At 33.7% G+C, this 14,498-nt stretch overlaps 5 protein-coding genes across 5 annotated transcripts; 3 read left to right on the plus strand and 2 right to left on the minus strand.

The window, feature by feature from the left end:
• Positions 1–169: 169 nt before the first annotated feature.
• Pis (phosphatidylinositol synthase) lies at positions 170–1,665 on the plus strand. Its single transcript, XM_012369260.2, has 4 exons — positions 170–427; positions 882–1,170; positions 1,245–1,408; positions 1,482–1,665. The coding sequence occupies exons 1-4, from the start codon at positions 382–384 to the stop codon at positions 1,634–1,636; spliced, it is 654 nt and encodes a 217-aa protein (XP_012224683.1). The 5' UTR covers positions 170–381; the 3' UTR covers positions 1,637–1,665.
• Positions 1,666–3,514: 1,849 nt separating this feature from the next.
• Positions 3,515–5,623, minus strand: LOC105673540 (leucine-rich repeat-containing protein 47-like). The gene is made up of 4 exons (XM_012369258.2): positions 5,038–5,623; positions 4,495–4,962; positions 4,100–4,427; positions 3,515–3,980 (listed from the first exon to the last, which is right to left on the minus strand). The coding sequence occupies exons 1-4, from the start codon at positions 5,621–5,623 to the stop codon at positions 3,773–3,775; spliced, it is 1,590 nt and encodes a 529-aa protein (XP_012224681.1). The 3' UTR covers positions 3,515–3,772.
• Positions 5,624–6,016: 393 nt separating this feature from the next.
• On the plus strand, positions 6,017–9,710 carry LOC105673539 (anillin-like). The gene is made up of 10 exons (XM_012369257.2): positions 6,017–6,158; positions 6,360–7,040; positions 7,120–7,221; positions 7,322–7,670; positions 7,797–7,952; positions 8,030–8,253; positions 8,358–8,510; positions 8,606–8,828; positions 8,918–9,062; positions 9,132–9,710. Exons 1-10 carry the CDS (start codon positions 6,141–6,143, stop codon positions 9,241–9,243), a joined length of 2,163 nt encoding a protein of 720 aa, XP_012224680.1. The 5' UTR covers positions 6,017–6,140; the 3' UTR covers positions 9,244–9,710.
• Positions 9,711–9,807: 97 nt separating this feature from the next.
• Edem1 (ER degradation-enhancing alpha-mannosidase-like protein 2) lies at positions 9,808–12,064 on the minus strand. The gene has a single exon (XM_012369283.2). The coding sequence runs from the start codon at positions 12,062–12,064 to the stop codon at positions 9,986–9,988; it is 2,079 nt and encodes a 692-aa protein (XP_012224706.1). The 3' UTR covers positions 9,808–9,985.
• Positions 12,065–12,412: 348 nt separating this feature from the next.
• LOC137001232 (serine/threonine-protein phosphatase 2A regulatory subunit B'' subunit gamma-like) lies at positions 12,413–14,437 on the plus strand. The gene is made up of 6 exons (XM_067359723.1): positions 12,413–12,555; positions 12,647–12,780; positions 12,868–13,254; positions 13,381–13,706; positions 13,779–13,992; positions 14,072–14,437. The coding sequence occupies exons 1-6, from the start codon at positions 12,510–12,512 to the stop codon at positions 14,309–14,311; spliced, it is 1,347 nt and encodes a 448-aa protein (XP_067215824.1). The 5' UTR covers positions 12,413–12,509; the 3' UTR covers positions 14,312–14,437.
• The last annotated feature ends 61 nt before the right edge of the window (positions 14,438–14,498 follow it).

Here is a 14,498-nt window from a genome sequence, read left to right on the forward strand (position 1 = left end):
CAAAATCATTTTTAGTACAATTTTAAAATAATATATAGGTTTCATTTAATTGCCGAAGAAACAAATCTTTACCTTAATTTGCGATTATAAATTTAAACTGCATCTAAGAATTTTGAATATCAGACTATGAAAACCGCCTTATGTTGACTATATTTTTTGCCGAAAGGCACCCGTCATTGCTGGACGTGCGTAACGGAGAACTGTGTGTGCATTCTCGATTAGTCAAGCGACTGCGAATAGCCCGTGATACGTGCGAGTCGCGAAGCGCAGTGAGATAATCCTTGACTCGGTCGCGCCGTGTCTAGATAAGACTTCTACATTATCTGATAGATAAGCACTTTCGCGGCGAAGATCTGCGTTGGACACAGAATCTACGCCAAAATGACGGAATCGGAGAATATTTTCTTGTTCGTGCCCAATATAATCGGTAAATACTTGATCTTGTGTCTTATGCTATTTTTTTGGAATAATTACGCATTGAAATGCGTTGTAACAAACCCAACTATTTCATATTCGTATATAGTAGTATATCTGATATATACCCGCCAAGATTCGATTTAACGAGATGGATAAAAAAATCGGACTTTTCTTACCAAATCATTCTATATAATTTAATCAATCAATAATAAACGTATGAACCGTAATAAAACACTTTTAAGGTTGCTTCTATTGATTGAATTAATGCAATATTGCTTTATGTAATCTGATATTGATTAACCAATAAAATAAAATTTCTCCTTATAATTGTTTTAAAGTCGTGGTATTTTTGTTAATTTGTGGATGTCAATATTTTACAATTGATCATCATATTCATAAAAAATAGATAAATAAGGAGAATAGTAAGAAATTTACAAAATAATTTCGCATTTTTGTATCAATAGGTTTTGGCAGAGTAATTTTGGCATTGATTTCCTTTTACTTCATGCCTACTAATTATGTTATTGCATCATGGTGTTATGTGGTCAGCTCATTGCTGGATGCAATAGATGGCCATGCAGCAAGGTATTACAACCAAAGCACCAAATTCGGTGCAATCTTGGATCAGCTAACAGATAGGGTTGGCACAATGTGTCTTATGGTCACATTATGCTTATTCTATCCTGCTTATACTTTCTGGTTTCAACTGAGCATAGCTATCGATATAGCTTGTCATTGGATATATTTACACACGTAAGGAATAATACATAACGCAATCTAGCGAGAGAAATTAAAAGTGATAATTACAATTTGTCAAAATACAACAGGACCCTTTTGCAAGGAAAGACCAGTCACAAATTTATCGACATGTCTGAAAATCCAATCATGAGACTGTATTACACAAACCGCATAGTACTATTCCTCATGTGTGCTGGTAACGAAGCATTTTATGCCGGTTTATATCTGTTGCATTTTACCGAAGGACCCATTTGTAAGTACTTTTTTCAAAAATTTTTTTTACTATGGAAATGTGAAAATATATTGCACAACATTTTATTTTTCAGTGGCTGGTATAGGTCTGTACAGATTAATTGTGTACCTGAGTGCTCCAGTAGCACTTGTTAAAGCCGCCATTTCTGTACTACATGGATATGTGTCATGCATCAATCTCAGTATTATTGATGTAAAAGAACGTCAAGAGCGGCTTAAAGCAAATTGAATTTCTTAATATACACATGTTACATACTAGTCAAGTTGAATGTGATTTATAGATCTTCCTATTCTGCAAACTGGCACATGCATGTTTACATATTTAAACATATAAATGTAAACATATAAATATTTTTAAAAATAACTGAAAAACATCCATAGATGCATGGTCAAAATGTTTCCATTTGTGACTTAGTCAATATCTAATGTACAAAAAATACTATTTATTGAAGATGTCAGAAAATAATGGCCAAATTCTTTATTAAGATGAAGGGGAAAGCAAAATATGTATAAATGTATACTTTTGCAAAAGAAATGTATATTTTTTATTTTTAAAATATCAATAACTAAAATTATTAGAATAGTTTATTATATACTCTATCTTTAGTATCTAATGTACTATCTCTCTCTTAGCATTTATTACACTGGACCAATGAGTTATTACTATTATATTTTCAGGATCTTAGATATTTTTACTTTTGTTATAGAATTAAATATATATATTACTGATATATTCTTCTGTGTTTAATATCAATGTGACATATAGTTTAGATCTAATATATTCTTCATGTAATTAATATATCTAATAATACTGAAGGTATTACTGTCATGAATGTGTTGAATAAAATATAATTTTAAAAAATTTGTTTAAATTTATTATATATATATGTATAGAATTTTATATATATATCAATATCAATATATTGATAAAAATTGTTATAATTGCTTAAAGCTCTAAGTTAAATTATTTGCAACATAGCAAATACTATCTAATGTAATATATTAAATCATATTATATATTGGTAATAGATTAGTATTAATTTTGCAAAATATAAATATAAACTCATATTATTATTAATTGAACTATAGCAAAAATTAACAAAAAGTATTCAGTATCAAATATAGAAAAAAAATACACATAAATAAAGACACATTAAGCAAATATAACATGGGTAAGGAGTCAAAGTATTTCATAATATTGCATCTATTACATATGAAGAGTTTGGCAATGACCTAAACGTCGCCATAAAAAATGACGTGCATGACGACTCCGTAATTGAAGCATTTGTACAAAATCAACGTATTAATTATAAAACGTGACAAGTAAATTCGTAATATACGCATAATAAATACGATGTTATTTAGAAGCGTGAGTACATATCACGTACGCACAAAATGGCTGTGACTGAAGGTAAATTCGACTTCGGCTAACTTTTGATAACTCTAATGACAAGACAAATAATGGACTAACCTCAAAGATCTCACTCCCCCATCATGACCAGTCATGGTTTCGGCGCCATGTTATCACTTCAAACACTCGCGCATGTTGGAAAAGTTCGTGGAAAATTCGTCGGAACTTTCTTCTTAGCCTTAGAACACTTTGCGGGACGCGTTTCTTGGCGCACGGTCCACGGAAACACGGTGGAAGGTGTCGATCGACGAACGTCAGCTGTTTGAAAGGCGGTTACGGTACGCGTAGTAAAGTACAATATTTATAAAAACAGATGAGAAATCAGCACCGGCACGCAGCGAGACGGCAATTTTAAGCAAACAATAGCGCCACAGTCGCAACCAATTAGCTGTATCGACTAATGGCGGTCTTTTTATATTGGAACCTGTGGATAACCATATCCTGTAGTCGAACGTCTTCAATCAATGCGATAAGACAAACCAAAAATATCTAATAAAAAAAAAATAATAAAAGTAATAGAAATACTCACTTTTGTGACCACTCTCGATTTCTGTCGTAAAGCTACTGTTTGGCAATTAGCATATTAAAAACATCAAAATAAACTTGAAATTTATTACTTAAAACTGATAAAATTTTTATATAGAATATTAGAACATATAAGTGATTAAAAATAAATGCATGTCTTTTCATAAATCCTTTTTCTTTTTTCGCAAACAAAACTTTCTTGTTTATTTAATCTCAACAAAATTCTTCAAACAGAAAATTTTAGTTACTTTTTTAATGAAAATATTGTTTCAAAATTTTCATAAATAATTTAAACTTATAGTGTGAATGGCATATATCGATACTTACAACAATATTCGTACTATAACAAAAATATCAGTATTAAAATAATTTATAAAGGCACAAAGTTATAAGAATTAATGAAACGCAAGATTTGGCTTACGTTACTCGTTAGTCTCGTAATATAGAAATAGAATGTTCAACTAAAGAGTTCAAATCTGCTCTTGAAGGATATATTAATTTTAGATTTCCTTCAAAATCAACTATTTTTACTTGTTCAACAAGTAAGTTGTTGCACAACTTGTCACCATCTTTCAGCTGCGATGAATCAGTCAAACCTGACATTATTAATTCTTTCAAAAATTCATCCAATACATTCCTAGAAATATCAAAATATAATATATTATTACAGATTATTTTTCTTTTACAATTAAAAAAAAAAAAAAATATATATATAAACAAATTTTATATAGATTATTAGTACATGTTTAATTTTACCTGCAAACTGTATATGATATTGCACTTGTTACTTCCACAAACATTGTTTCAGTAGATGGAGACATTTTTGTTATATCACTGTTTGTTATTGGTGGAAGTGATATAACCTGTTCACAATAATCCAATAGACATGGAAATACGGATTTACCTTCCAGCAGATATAAATATTTGTGTATCCCAGAATATACATTTCGTTTCTTTTCTTTACGTAGATTCTCAGCTTCTGTTTGCAATTGTTGAAACAAAACTGCACCTGTATAAGTCTTCTCACGCATTAAAGGTTTAATTTCCACTTCTGTGGGTGGCTTTGCTGTATACGTCAAGTCACCTGCAATAATAAAATGTTTGTAACATAGAAATATATAAAACATTATTATTACATATTCAATATTTACCAGGTACTATTAGTTTCAAATCATGTGTCGCTATTGTAGCTGCATTTCTTTTCTCACATACTCCATCATGTAATTTTGTCTGTAGCTGAATAAACTTTTTGAAACTGTCCTCTGTAAAGCTTAAATTCTTCACAATACAAGCAGCTATGTAAGGTCTGATTTTTTGTACTTCCTTTGTAACTTTTATTACTGGTGTACCATCTACCATTCTCAAAACTTTCAACTTATGTGCTAAGGTGTCGACTGTATTTTCACTTTCAGAACATTTCTGATTCTTTTTTCCTTTTCTTGATTTATTAGCCTCTGTGGTAGACAATTCACTCTTTGGACAGTGCAATTTTATATAATCTAGTATTTGCTTTGTGCGACATTGATTAACTAATTTTAATAATCTCTTATCTGCTAATTTATTTCCTTTCAGATTCACTTCTTTCAATTTACTGCAATCTGCTAATTCACCTGGTACAACTGCATTATAATATTCAAGTTAATATAACACAAAAGATGTTAAGTGTAAATATTAAAATATGTGCATAGTATTACCAGAAATTAAATTATCTGCGACATTTAAGATTTTCAATGCTTGAAGCTGGCTTATAGAAGATGGAATTGTTGTTATTTGATTTCCATTAACAAAGATCTCTGACAAATGTACAAGTTCTGCGTAACAGACATCAGGAAAGGTTTCAAAACAATTGTTTGACAAATTCAAGACACTCAATTTAGTATTTGCATTTTGCGATGGTATAGATTGCAAAAGATTCGAGGAAAAGTTCATCGCGTTTAATTGAGGAAGCGTGTCTAATGACTGCGGAACAGAAGTCAATTTATTCCTTGAACAATCGAGTATCTTCAATTTAGATAATTTGCCGATTGCATTCGATAACAGGTTGATCTCGTTCGAATGCAATACTAAAACCGTGAGATTTGTCAATTTTTCGATCTCGTCCGGTATTTCTCGCAGACATGTCTGTGTTATACTCAAATAATTCAAATTATATAGATTAAACAAATTCTCATCCAGGCCTGATTTCTCGATCAATCTCGACACAGACGCGCCTGTCAATACTAGTTCGTGTCTGTTTTCATCGGCCGCTTGTTTAACGGTCACCCACGAATTCTCAAGCATAATGCAATTTTAATGTTCTTTGTTTGATATTTGATTTCTCTATCACATCTACACAATTTAACAAAGCCGGGAGGTTATAAGCACGCTATCGAATGATTCACTTCAACGAAGCTTCTCTCCCGCTGTGACGGTCGGATAATCGCGAATTTCACAAACACCTTCTAGCGGATATTCCTACATGACATTGAAGTTCATACGCGCATCATCGCATAGACGTAATAAGTCACTCGCATTACTGCTCACTGTGATTGGTCGATTTGCTTACGCTTTACGGTTAACGACTAAACTCTTTCACGTGTGATAGCCTTTACAATGAGGCGACCATAGGTGATCAAGCCGCATGCGGCGTTCCAGTGCGACAGAGAAAGATGCTAATTATTTAAAGAAAGATACGATGTAAACAACGACCGCATGCGGCTATGTTGCTTCAGTGTAAAGCTGGCCTAATACTCGTGAATTGTAAACACGCGCAAAAAAGAATTTTAATAAAAAATATTTTTCGTCGCACAATTGAAAAATGGAACCGTTTATTGAGGTAAAAATTTTTGTCTTTTATAAAAAACGTATGACATGTATGATTCTTTTAGAAAAACGCAAGACAGCTTTTGTTTTTTTGTATTTATTTGCTTAAATGATAATGTGTGCAAAATATGCTTTTGTAGATATATTAGTTATTTTATTATATTATTATTCGTACTTTTTAATATTATATTCATATATTGGTTTCTACAAACAGCGTATGTTAGAACGTGCTAAAACAAAGAGAATATTGAAGGAACAGTTTCATGCAGGACATAACATTAGAGAAAGATGGAATCTTTTAAAAAATACAAATGTTCTAAAACAAACTGAAGGAAAAAAACGAATCTCAGTTGACAAATCTGATGATTCACTGAAAAGTAAGAAAATGGAAGCAGATGTTGATCTGTTCAGAAATCCTGATAGCTTTTCTAAAAGCAATGATGATAAAGTTTCTAATACCTTAGAAAAAGTTAAGAAAAGTACAAATTTTACAAGCAATTCTCAGTTATCCTCAAGAACTGAATTAAAAAATTTGCCACAGACTTTGATTCAGTTATCAGGTTTGGTGTCCAATAAAATATTACTATTTGAAACAAAAAATATGGATACAAAAACAAAAGTTTCCACTCGAACATCATTCATTGAAAGAAGGGCAGTTTTTGAACATAATAAAGAAGAAACGGTATTAATAAAACCCAAAACTAGATTTACAAAGTCAACATTATTTGAGAAATCACAAGAAAAAAATAAATCTAACACACATTTGTCTGAAATTGAAGTTGCAGAAAACAATACATGTAGTACAAAATATATTGACAATGCTGACAAGGAATCTACAACGACGACTCTTGATAAAAAAATTAAAACTGAAGTGAAAGACAACCATTATATTCAAGTAAAATAAATAATTATAATGATTAAATGTATGTATGAAAAAAATAACATGTAATATACAATTTTCATTCTTTTTGCAGAATAATGAAACTGATCGAGAAAATGACTCTGAAAGTATAGGAAATACTTCTTTTGGGAGTAGTATTATGCATGTGTTTGATGAACTTTTGTTAAGCGACAAAGTATATACTTATATATGTTTATATGGATAATTACTTATGAGTTAATTAGCTATATTATTATAGATTGCTAAACATTTGTTTTTTTCTTTAAATATTGCAGCTAAAAGACTCTGCAGAATCCAATAGTACTACACAAGAATATTTAGTGTTAAATGAAATAGATCAATGTTTGGATGAATGTCTTAATGCAAAGGAATTGTATGATTATGATGAGAAAGAAAAAAGTTCATTAAAAATAAATACAAATTCTGGAAGTCTAACAGAATCAAATCAAGATGAATCAGAGAGAGATTTATTGGAAGAAAAAATAAAGAAGTTGTTAGATGAGATTTATATACAAGAGAAAAAAATTGAAGGAGCCAGTAAAGCATTGAACTTTATTCAATCTACTGACGAGTTTAATGACTCCACTGAGCAAGTAGCAGGAGAATGGGCTTTGCTTGTTGCTAGTAAATTTTTACTTACATAATATAAGTATTCTTACATAGATGTTATAATTAAATTAAATTGAATACTTAATATAAGATTTTTAAATATTGTTACAAACTGTGAAAAATGTTCTTTCTTATACTTAGCTCATAAACGCCAAGCTGCATTGAATGAAGTGCAAAGACTAAAGCAAAAAGATACATTGAGGACAGATTTATTAGAAATGCAGGGGTGTGGATCTTTGACGATTTCTGCTATTACATTACCACTCAATCAAGAATATTTTCAAAAAATGGACACTAGTAAGTGCGATGTAACATCAAGTTTTCTTTCACGTAAATTAAAATGTGTATTATAATAATTATGCAAATTCTTTCAGACACGTGTCTTAATTGCGTTTGTTTGATGTCTCACTTAGGAGAAGTAGTTGCTACTCAAGCAGCCATTGTTGAACCCGGCGACTCATGTCTTCGATTTACGTCAGTGCTAAAACTCGATAACGTATACTACAATTTTAGGATTGACGTTAAAGTGTATTATTTCCAGACTAGAACAAAGTGTTTATCATACGACAAGAAATATCATATCAATCGTAATTTAAAAGTAAAAGACATTTTTATTTTTTTGAAAACTAATTGTAGACTAATGCTGGAGAAATATACGGCAACGTCGATCGCATTTTATTTTAATATCGAATTTATTTACAGGCAAAAAATAAGTCATTGAAAAAGAGAAATCAATTCATAATGCCGGAGAATCTTACGGGACAAAATATGATCAGATCATCTGTTTTTCAATTAATGGGCATTACTACCATTAAGCTAAACGATGTAAATTGCAAGCAATTTACTTTGCTCGGGGTACGCGTACTTGATTGCGATAAAAATTTGTAAAGCCAATATATGCAATTTCATTTCTTATAATATGTGTAATATGATATATATTTTTCGCCTAGATCTCATCACACTCGCCTTTAGAAGGATACTTAAACATGCATATATTATCGAAGCCTTCAGAATCTGTAGAACATCACGGATTTTTGACGCTCTTCGAGGATATTGCAAATTTGGGTAATTGGCGTCGAAGATGGTATCGGCTTAACAACGCCAGACTTTACTATTGGTTAAATCCTGATGACGAACACGAGAAAAATCCGATAGGATACGTCGACTTGGAAGGTAATTTTACTTTGATTCTTGTTTATCGTAATTCTTCGATTATTTCGGATTTAATCTCTGATGTTGTACTCACGGTATCACGTTTGCAGATGTATTTACAAAGAATGTACAATTTGTAAATCGAGAAAAGTGTGCTCGTCCTTACACATTTCTACTTGAGACATCGAGACCCGCACAACCTGGAGATACTGATAGTCTCATTATGAAAACGAATAGAATTGAAACCACGATAGAGTATGTATCGTTATTTTCTAGTCTTCCTTTCATGAAAGAAACATTTCTCTTCATATGCTACGCTTGTAGGTACTTTTTATTAGCCGACACAAAGGAAGAAGGATTACAATGGATATCGAAGTTGAATAAAACTCTGAGCTTAATTAGAACTTGGGGACCGTTTCGAGATTTAAAAAGTTAAAGAAAACTGAAAATCTAAAAAAAAGCTATTTATCTTGAATAACGTATTAGAAAGTACATTTCAATCCTTTTGAAATACTAACAATTCAACATTATTATTCTTCATATTGTTTAATTATGATAAGTTTCTTGATTTATTGGTCAAATTTATATAGAATATATATATTTTAATATTTGTCTCTTGTTTCAATACAATATTACATAATGAAAGGAAATATTATTATGATTATATGAAATTAATTTTTTTTTATAATGAATTAAGTTATCTATGCATAAAATTGCGAATTTACACATTATTATGCAACTGATTTATGGAGAAGTTGATTTATTTAATTTTTATTACACGCGGCAAGTGATATTTTTTTTTAACAGATGTTGCCTAATAATTTCTTTTAGTTACACTAAACATTTTTTTGTACCATGAAGATATTTGTATTAATTTAAATAAAGTTTTATATTGACTATGTATTTTTTATGTATGTATAAATAGATATAATTACGCATACCTGCCTTTGATCCAGCTTTTCAGTAATATGGCAAGACTAAATTGCCAGTGAAAAATAGATTTTTATCCGTACATCATAGATTTATTAGAAACTATACAACAATCATTATCACAGGAATAATATGTCTTAAAGTACAACATACACGAAATGGGATTGCGTAAAATCCATTTTCGTGCTCAAGACTTGTGAATTGCAAGATTTGTAAATCTTTTATCTCGTCTTTTCTTTATGCATTACTTAAAAAAATTCTCCTATGATCGATATTCGTTGTAGGAATGGTTGAGCTTGACAGGATAAGATCTGATAGTTCTGTCTCGCTGTGATATTGGTCGGATAGAGATTACTGCGTCTGATTTTTTCCAGCATTATTTGGGGCTCGAATCTGGTCCTTGGGGGACTTGGTGTCGTATTTTGTCGAGTATTGCTCTGCGTTGTGGCACCAGAAGTAGAGTACTGTTCATTTGATAATATTTGTGGCTCGAAATTCTCGGAACCTTCGCTATCGTCGGCTTTGTAAATCGTTGAGGGTGCTAAAACCTGCGTTGTCGGCAGCCGAACACTAGAAATCGCGCTCTGATTCGACTTCTCTGTTTCCTGGACTTCCACATTTTTCTCCACAACAGGGTCTATCGACGAAGCGTTCGACGACGAGAAACTCTCGTTGATTACGTTTTCTTTCTTGCTCATAGAGTACTGTCTAATTTCAGATAGCTTTGCAATCGCGATCGACAGCACGTCTGGATCTTTAATAACATCCTTTTCATAACGAAGATCGTTCGTCGATGAGTTATCTTCTAGCCTGCTTGGCGTTGGTAGAAATCTTTTCAGCACCGGCCTTTTGTATGGAAAGATATCTTGCGCTGGCCGACAACAATACAAAGCTCCTGGATCGATTGGGTGAGCCTCCGTATTGAAGATGTACCCACCAGCATCCACCACGCACTGGCCCCATTGAGTGTCGATTATCTCTCCCTCGGTACCGGTGTTATGGATAAAGTTGTCCGTGTCGAAAAGCAGGTACAGGTACTTGGTGGTTTCCGCGAGAAAGAAAGATTCCATTCTGTCCGCTTTGCGATGATCCCGAACATCATTGATGGTTGCATAGCCACATGCAGTTCTGGCGCTGTGCTGCAAGCTCCTCAGGATGTCCACTCCTACCTGAATCAAGTATGGATCTTTGGTAGCTCTGTAAAGATACATAACAGATTCTATGAGCTCAGGTCTTAGCGGATAACCCTCCCTGTTGGTCCCTGCCTCAGCCTGCGGTATGTTGTAGAATTCCGGAGTGAATCCGAATTGTTTCCATACACGATGATAATTGTGTAAAGATTTCATCGCGTCTCCGATCTCGCCGAACAAACTTAATACTCCAGGCCAGTATGCGTCTAATGACTGAAATACCGGTAGAGTCACCTGACCCTTGGTCATCGACACCCACAGATGCCAATCTTCTCGACGAATATACTTCTCTATGGCTCTTCTGTGCTCTCGGAATATCGAAGCCAGTAACGGATCTTGAAACAGTAACGTGCCCTTTGCCAGATACTCGAAGTAGGAATCCACTCCAGCGCCTATACCAGAATCCTGGGCTGTCCAATGGCCGGTGAGAACATCTATGTGATTGCCAACTAAACCAATGTTTGATTTGTAATAATGCAATGCCTTTATCGCATTCATGGCTACTTCCTCGTACAGCGGGTCTCCTGTTAACCTAGAGAGAGTACCGAATTCTAGCAGGAAAGTGCCGATGCCAGCGGTGCAAGTGATGCTGGTCTCGCCTTCAGGTACTCCATACTTCAGATTAACTGTACCATACGGCATTCCTGTAGGTGTGTCGAACGCTGCAATCAATCTCTTGGCCATGTCCTCGGCAAGACGCAGCAGCGGACCGTTACAGGGCCAACCAGGTTCCAACTTAACACCAGCCTTGCGCGATAACAGATGAGCGCTCAGCAGTCCACCGACTACCCGGATATTCGTTTCGAATACGGATACATTGATATTGGCCTCAAAGTTTACACGTGCGCTGATTATCTCGGCAACACGACGGAACTCGGAGAAGTTGCCCATGACCGCAAGCGTGTCCAAGGCGTCGATCAACGTCAGGGAGAAACTGCCCCAGGTATCAAAGCCGTCGCAACTCAGTGAACGCAGTTCGTCGTATGGATAAGCGTGCGTCAGGTAACCAGAATAAGCGTAATCGAACATGGAGCGAACCTCCTCGCGAAGAGCGATCAGATCCTTTCTCTTGTACTCCCGGAATCCGCTGACCAAAATTAAAAGGCCTAGAATCGACCCCACTCTAAATAGAATCATCGTGGCTTAACTGTCACTGTGATTTTTTTTTTATCCGTTATCACCGTGCATCGCCGCTTTTTTTCACGGGATACAATAAACTTTTCGATGTGAAACTCATGTGCTTCGCACCAGCCACGTAATCAAAATAATTTTGTTATGCCCCGCAAACATCGTGTTTCGTGCAGTGTCACTTAACCTATATCGCGGTTTATCTCGTACGTGAAATTAAGGTACGCGCGCGCGCGATGCAAATCTAATTTCCCGATCATGTCCGGCTTGTTTTGATTGCAGAAACGATAAAAAGACAGTTATGCGTTTATCGGACACTATATTTAATACTTATAATTGATTGCGTCGCGATTTCCGACTAATCTTGGTTAAACATAACCAAAGTGACTGAAGTTGATCAAGTGCATATGCACTAGAGTAAGATTAAGTTCTGTGTATTAGATGTTTGTAGGATATGGAGTTGAAAACGTTACTGCGAAACTGCGCTTTGGCAAAGAAACGTATGTATATAGACACTTTTCTATAAAAACACCATTTTACAATTATTCCTTTCACCAGGTAAAATAATGTGTTTATTTTTTGATGTTGTAGCCCATGAAAACTCTGAAGATAATGAAAAAAAAGAAGATGAATATTTTCAGAAAATGTATCAGCAATGGAAGGGTGTGAAAGCGAAAGACAATGTTGATTCTACGTATAAAGTTATACCAAAGTTTTATTTCAAGGTACTGCTTGTGTCTTGCATATCAAAACTTTGACGAAATGTATTTGTATCTTTTCTCATATGTTATAACACAATGCTATACTTATAGCTGCCGAAAGAAGATGAAATTCTACCACAGAAATTGCGTGAAGAAACACGAGCCTTATTCTTACAAAGACGTTCTCGGCAATTGCTCGATAATAATGAACTGAAAGCATTATGGGTGCTGTTAGACAAACATCACAGCCCACCTTTGTCGGGAGAAGAGCAATTAATTAATTATGAGGACTTTAAAAAAGTGGGCAAACTGGCAGGAGCAAAATGCAGTCCATACTTTACTGCTGTTGTTTTTGCCAAACTGCAACAAGGAGATCCACATGGTAGAATTAGTATCTTAGCGCTGTTTAATTATGTCATGAGAAAAGTATGGTTGCATCAAACAAGAATTGGTCTTTCTTTATATGATGTTACAGGACAAGGATATCTCAGAGAATCAGTAAGTTTCTAGAAATATAAATCTAAGAATACAGTATTATATTATATATTAGCAACTTGAACTCTGGAGTTCTTTTCCAGACATACCTATACTGCATTTTTATATGAGAGCTATATTTCTTTATAGGATCTGGAAAACTATATCTTAGAATTAATACCAACATTGCCACAACTGGAGGGTCTTGAAAAGTCTTTCCATTCATTTTATGTATGTACAGCTGTCAGAAAATTTTTATTCTTTCTGGATCCTCTTCGAACTGGACGAGTTCGTATTCAAGATATTTTAGCATGCAGTTTTTTAGACGATCTCTTAGAGTTAAGAGACGAGGATCTGCCTAAGGATATACAGGAAGCTAATTGGTTTTCTGCACCTTCGGCGCTTAAAGTTTATGGACAATATCTCAATCTTGACAGAGATCATAATGGAATGTTGAATAAGGAAGAGCTTGCTGGGTAATAAATTGAAAAATTTATCATTTATAATCTTACGCTGAATTAAAATTAAAAATATAATTTTGTTAATAGATATGGCACTGGTACTTTAACAGGCGTTTTTCTTGAAAGAGTGTTTCAAGAATGCTTAACTTACGAAGGCGAGATGGACTACAAGACGTACCTCGATTTTGTGTTAGCCTTAGAGAATCGGCATGAACCTCAGAGCCTTCATTATCTATTTCGAATTTTAGACATTAACAATCGCGGCTATTTGGACACATTTTGTCTAAATTATTTCTTTAGGGTATACATTGCATTTTTGCTACAATATAAATATTCTAACAATTTTGGATAGTACCCAATCAAACATTATCGTTTTGCAGGCTATACAAGAGCAAATGACAATGCATGGTCAAGAACCAGTTAGCTTTGAAGACGTCAAAGACGAAATATTTGACATGGTAAAACCAGCAGATCCGTGTAAAATTACGCTGCAGGATTTACTGTCGTGTGGACAAGGTGATACAATGATCAGTATCTTGATTGAATTCCATGGCTTTTGGGCATACGAGAATCGTGAAGCCATGGCAGCTGACAACGGGGATGAATCATCTCATGTATGACGAAACACTATCCTAAAATACGAGATAAGCATTCCAAGTGGAATCTGTAATCCGCAATCTCCTCTGGAAAGAAAAATAAAATAATTTATATAAATAATAAGATTTTAATAAAGAAGTTGACATAAATTTTTTGTTGACTAAAAGTTATATATTATAGATAGCAGTAGATATAGAACGAGTCTTTTAA

This window comes from Linepithema humile, chromosome 7 (assembly GCF_040581485.1).
Source record: "Linepithema humile isolate Giens D197 chromosome 7, Lhum_UNIL_v1.0, whole genome shotgun sequence".
Lineage (NCBI taxonomy): Eukaryota > Metazoa > Arthropoda > Insecta > Hymenoptera > Formicidae > Linepithema > Linepithema humile.

Excerpts from the sequence above, each read along its gene's own strand:
- LOC105673539 (XM_012369257.2), top strand. Across the intron at positions 7,953-8,029 it reads TTTTCAAAAAATGGACACTA|ACACGTGTCTTAATTGCGTT; the intron begins GTAAGTGCGATG and ends AAATTCTTTCAG. Across the intron at positions 9,063-9,131 it reads AGAATTGAAACCACGATAGA|GTACTTTTTATTAGCCGACA; the intron begins GTATGTATCGTT and ends CTACGCTTGTAG.
- LOC137001232 (XM_067359723.1), top strand. The coding sequence starts at position 12,510 with ATGGAGTTGAAAACGTTACTGCGAAACTGCGCTTTGGCAAAGAAAC. Across the intron at positions 13,707-13,778 it reads AATAAGGAAGAGCTTGCTGG|ATATGGCACTGGTACTTTAA; the intron begins GTAATAAATTGA and ends TTTTGTTAATAG. Across the intron at positions 13,993-14,071 it reads GTCTAAATTATTTCTTTAGG|GCTATACAAGAGCAAATGAC; the intron begins GTATACATTGCA and ends ATCGTTTTGCAG.
- LOC105673540 (XM_012369258.2), bottom strand. The coding sequence starts at position 5,623 with ATGCTTGAGAATTCGTGGGTGACCGTTAAACAAGCGGCCGATGAAAAC. Across the intron at positions 4,428-4,494 it reads TTTGAAACTAATAGTACCTG|GTGACTTGACGTATACAGCA; the intron begins GTAAATATTGAA and ends TTATTATTGCAG. Across the intron at positions 3,981-4,099 it reads ATATCATATACAGTTTGCAG|GAATGTATTGGATGAATTTT; the intron begins GTAAAATTAAAC and ends TGATATTTCTAG.
- Pis (XM_012369260.2), top strand. The coding sequence starts at position 382 with ATGACGGAATCGGAGAATATTTTCTTGTTCGTGCCCAATATAATCG. Across the intron at positions 1,171-1,244 it reads CATTGGATATATTTACACAC|GACCCTTTTGCAAGGAAAGA; the intron begins GTAAGGAATAAT and ends AAAATACAACAG. Across the intron at positions 1,409-1,481 it reads TTTTACCGAAGGACCCATTT|TGGCTGGTATAGGTCTGTAC; the intron begins GTAAGTACTTTT and ends TTTATTTTTCAG.
- Edem1 (XM_012369283.2), bottom strand. The coding sequence starts at position 12,064 with ATGATTCTATTTAGAGTGGGGTCGATTCTAGGCCTTTTAATTTTGGTC.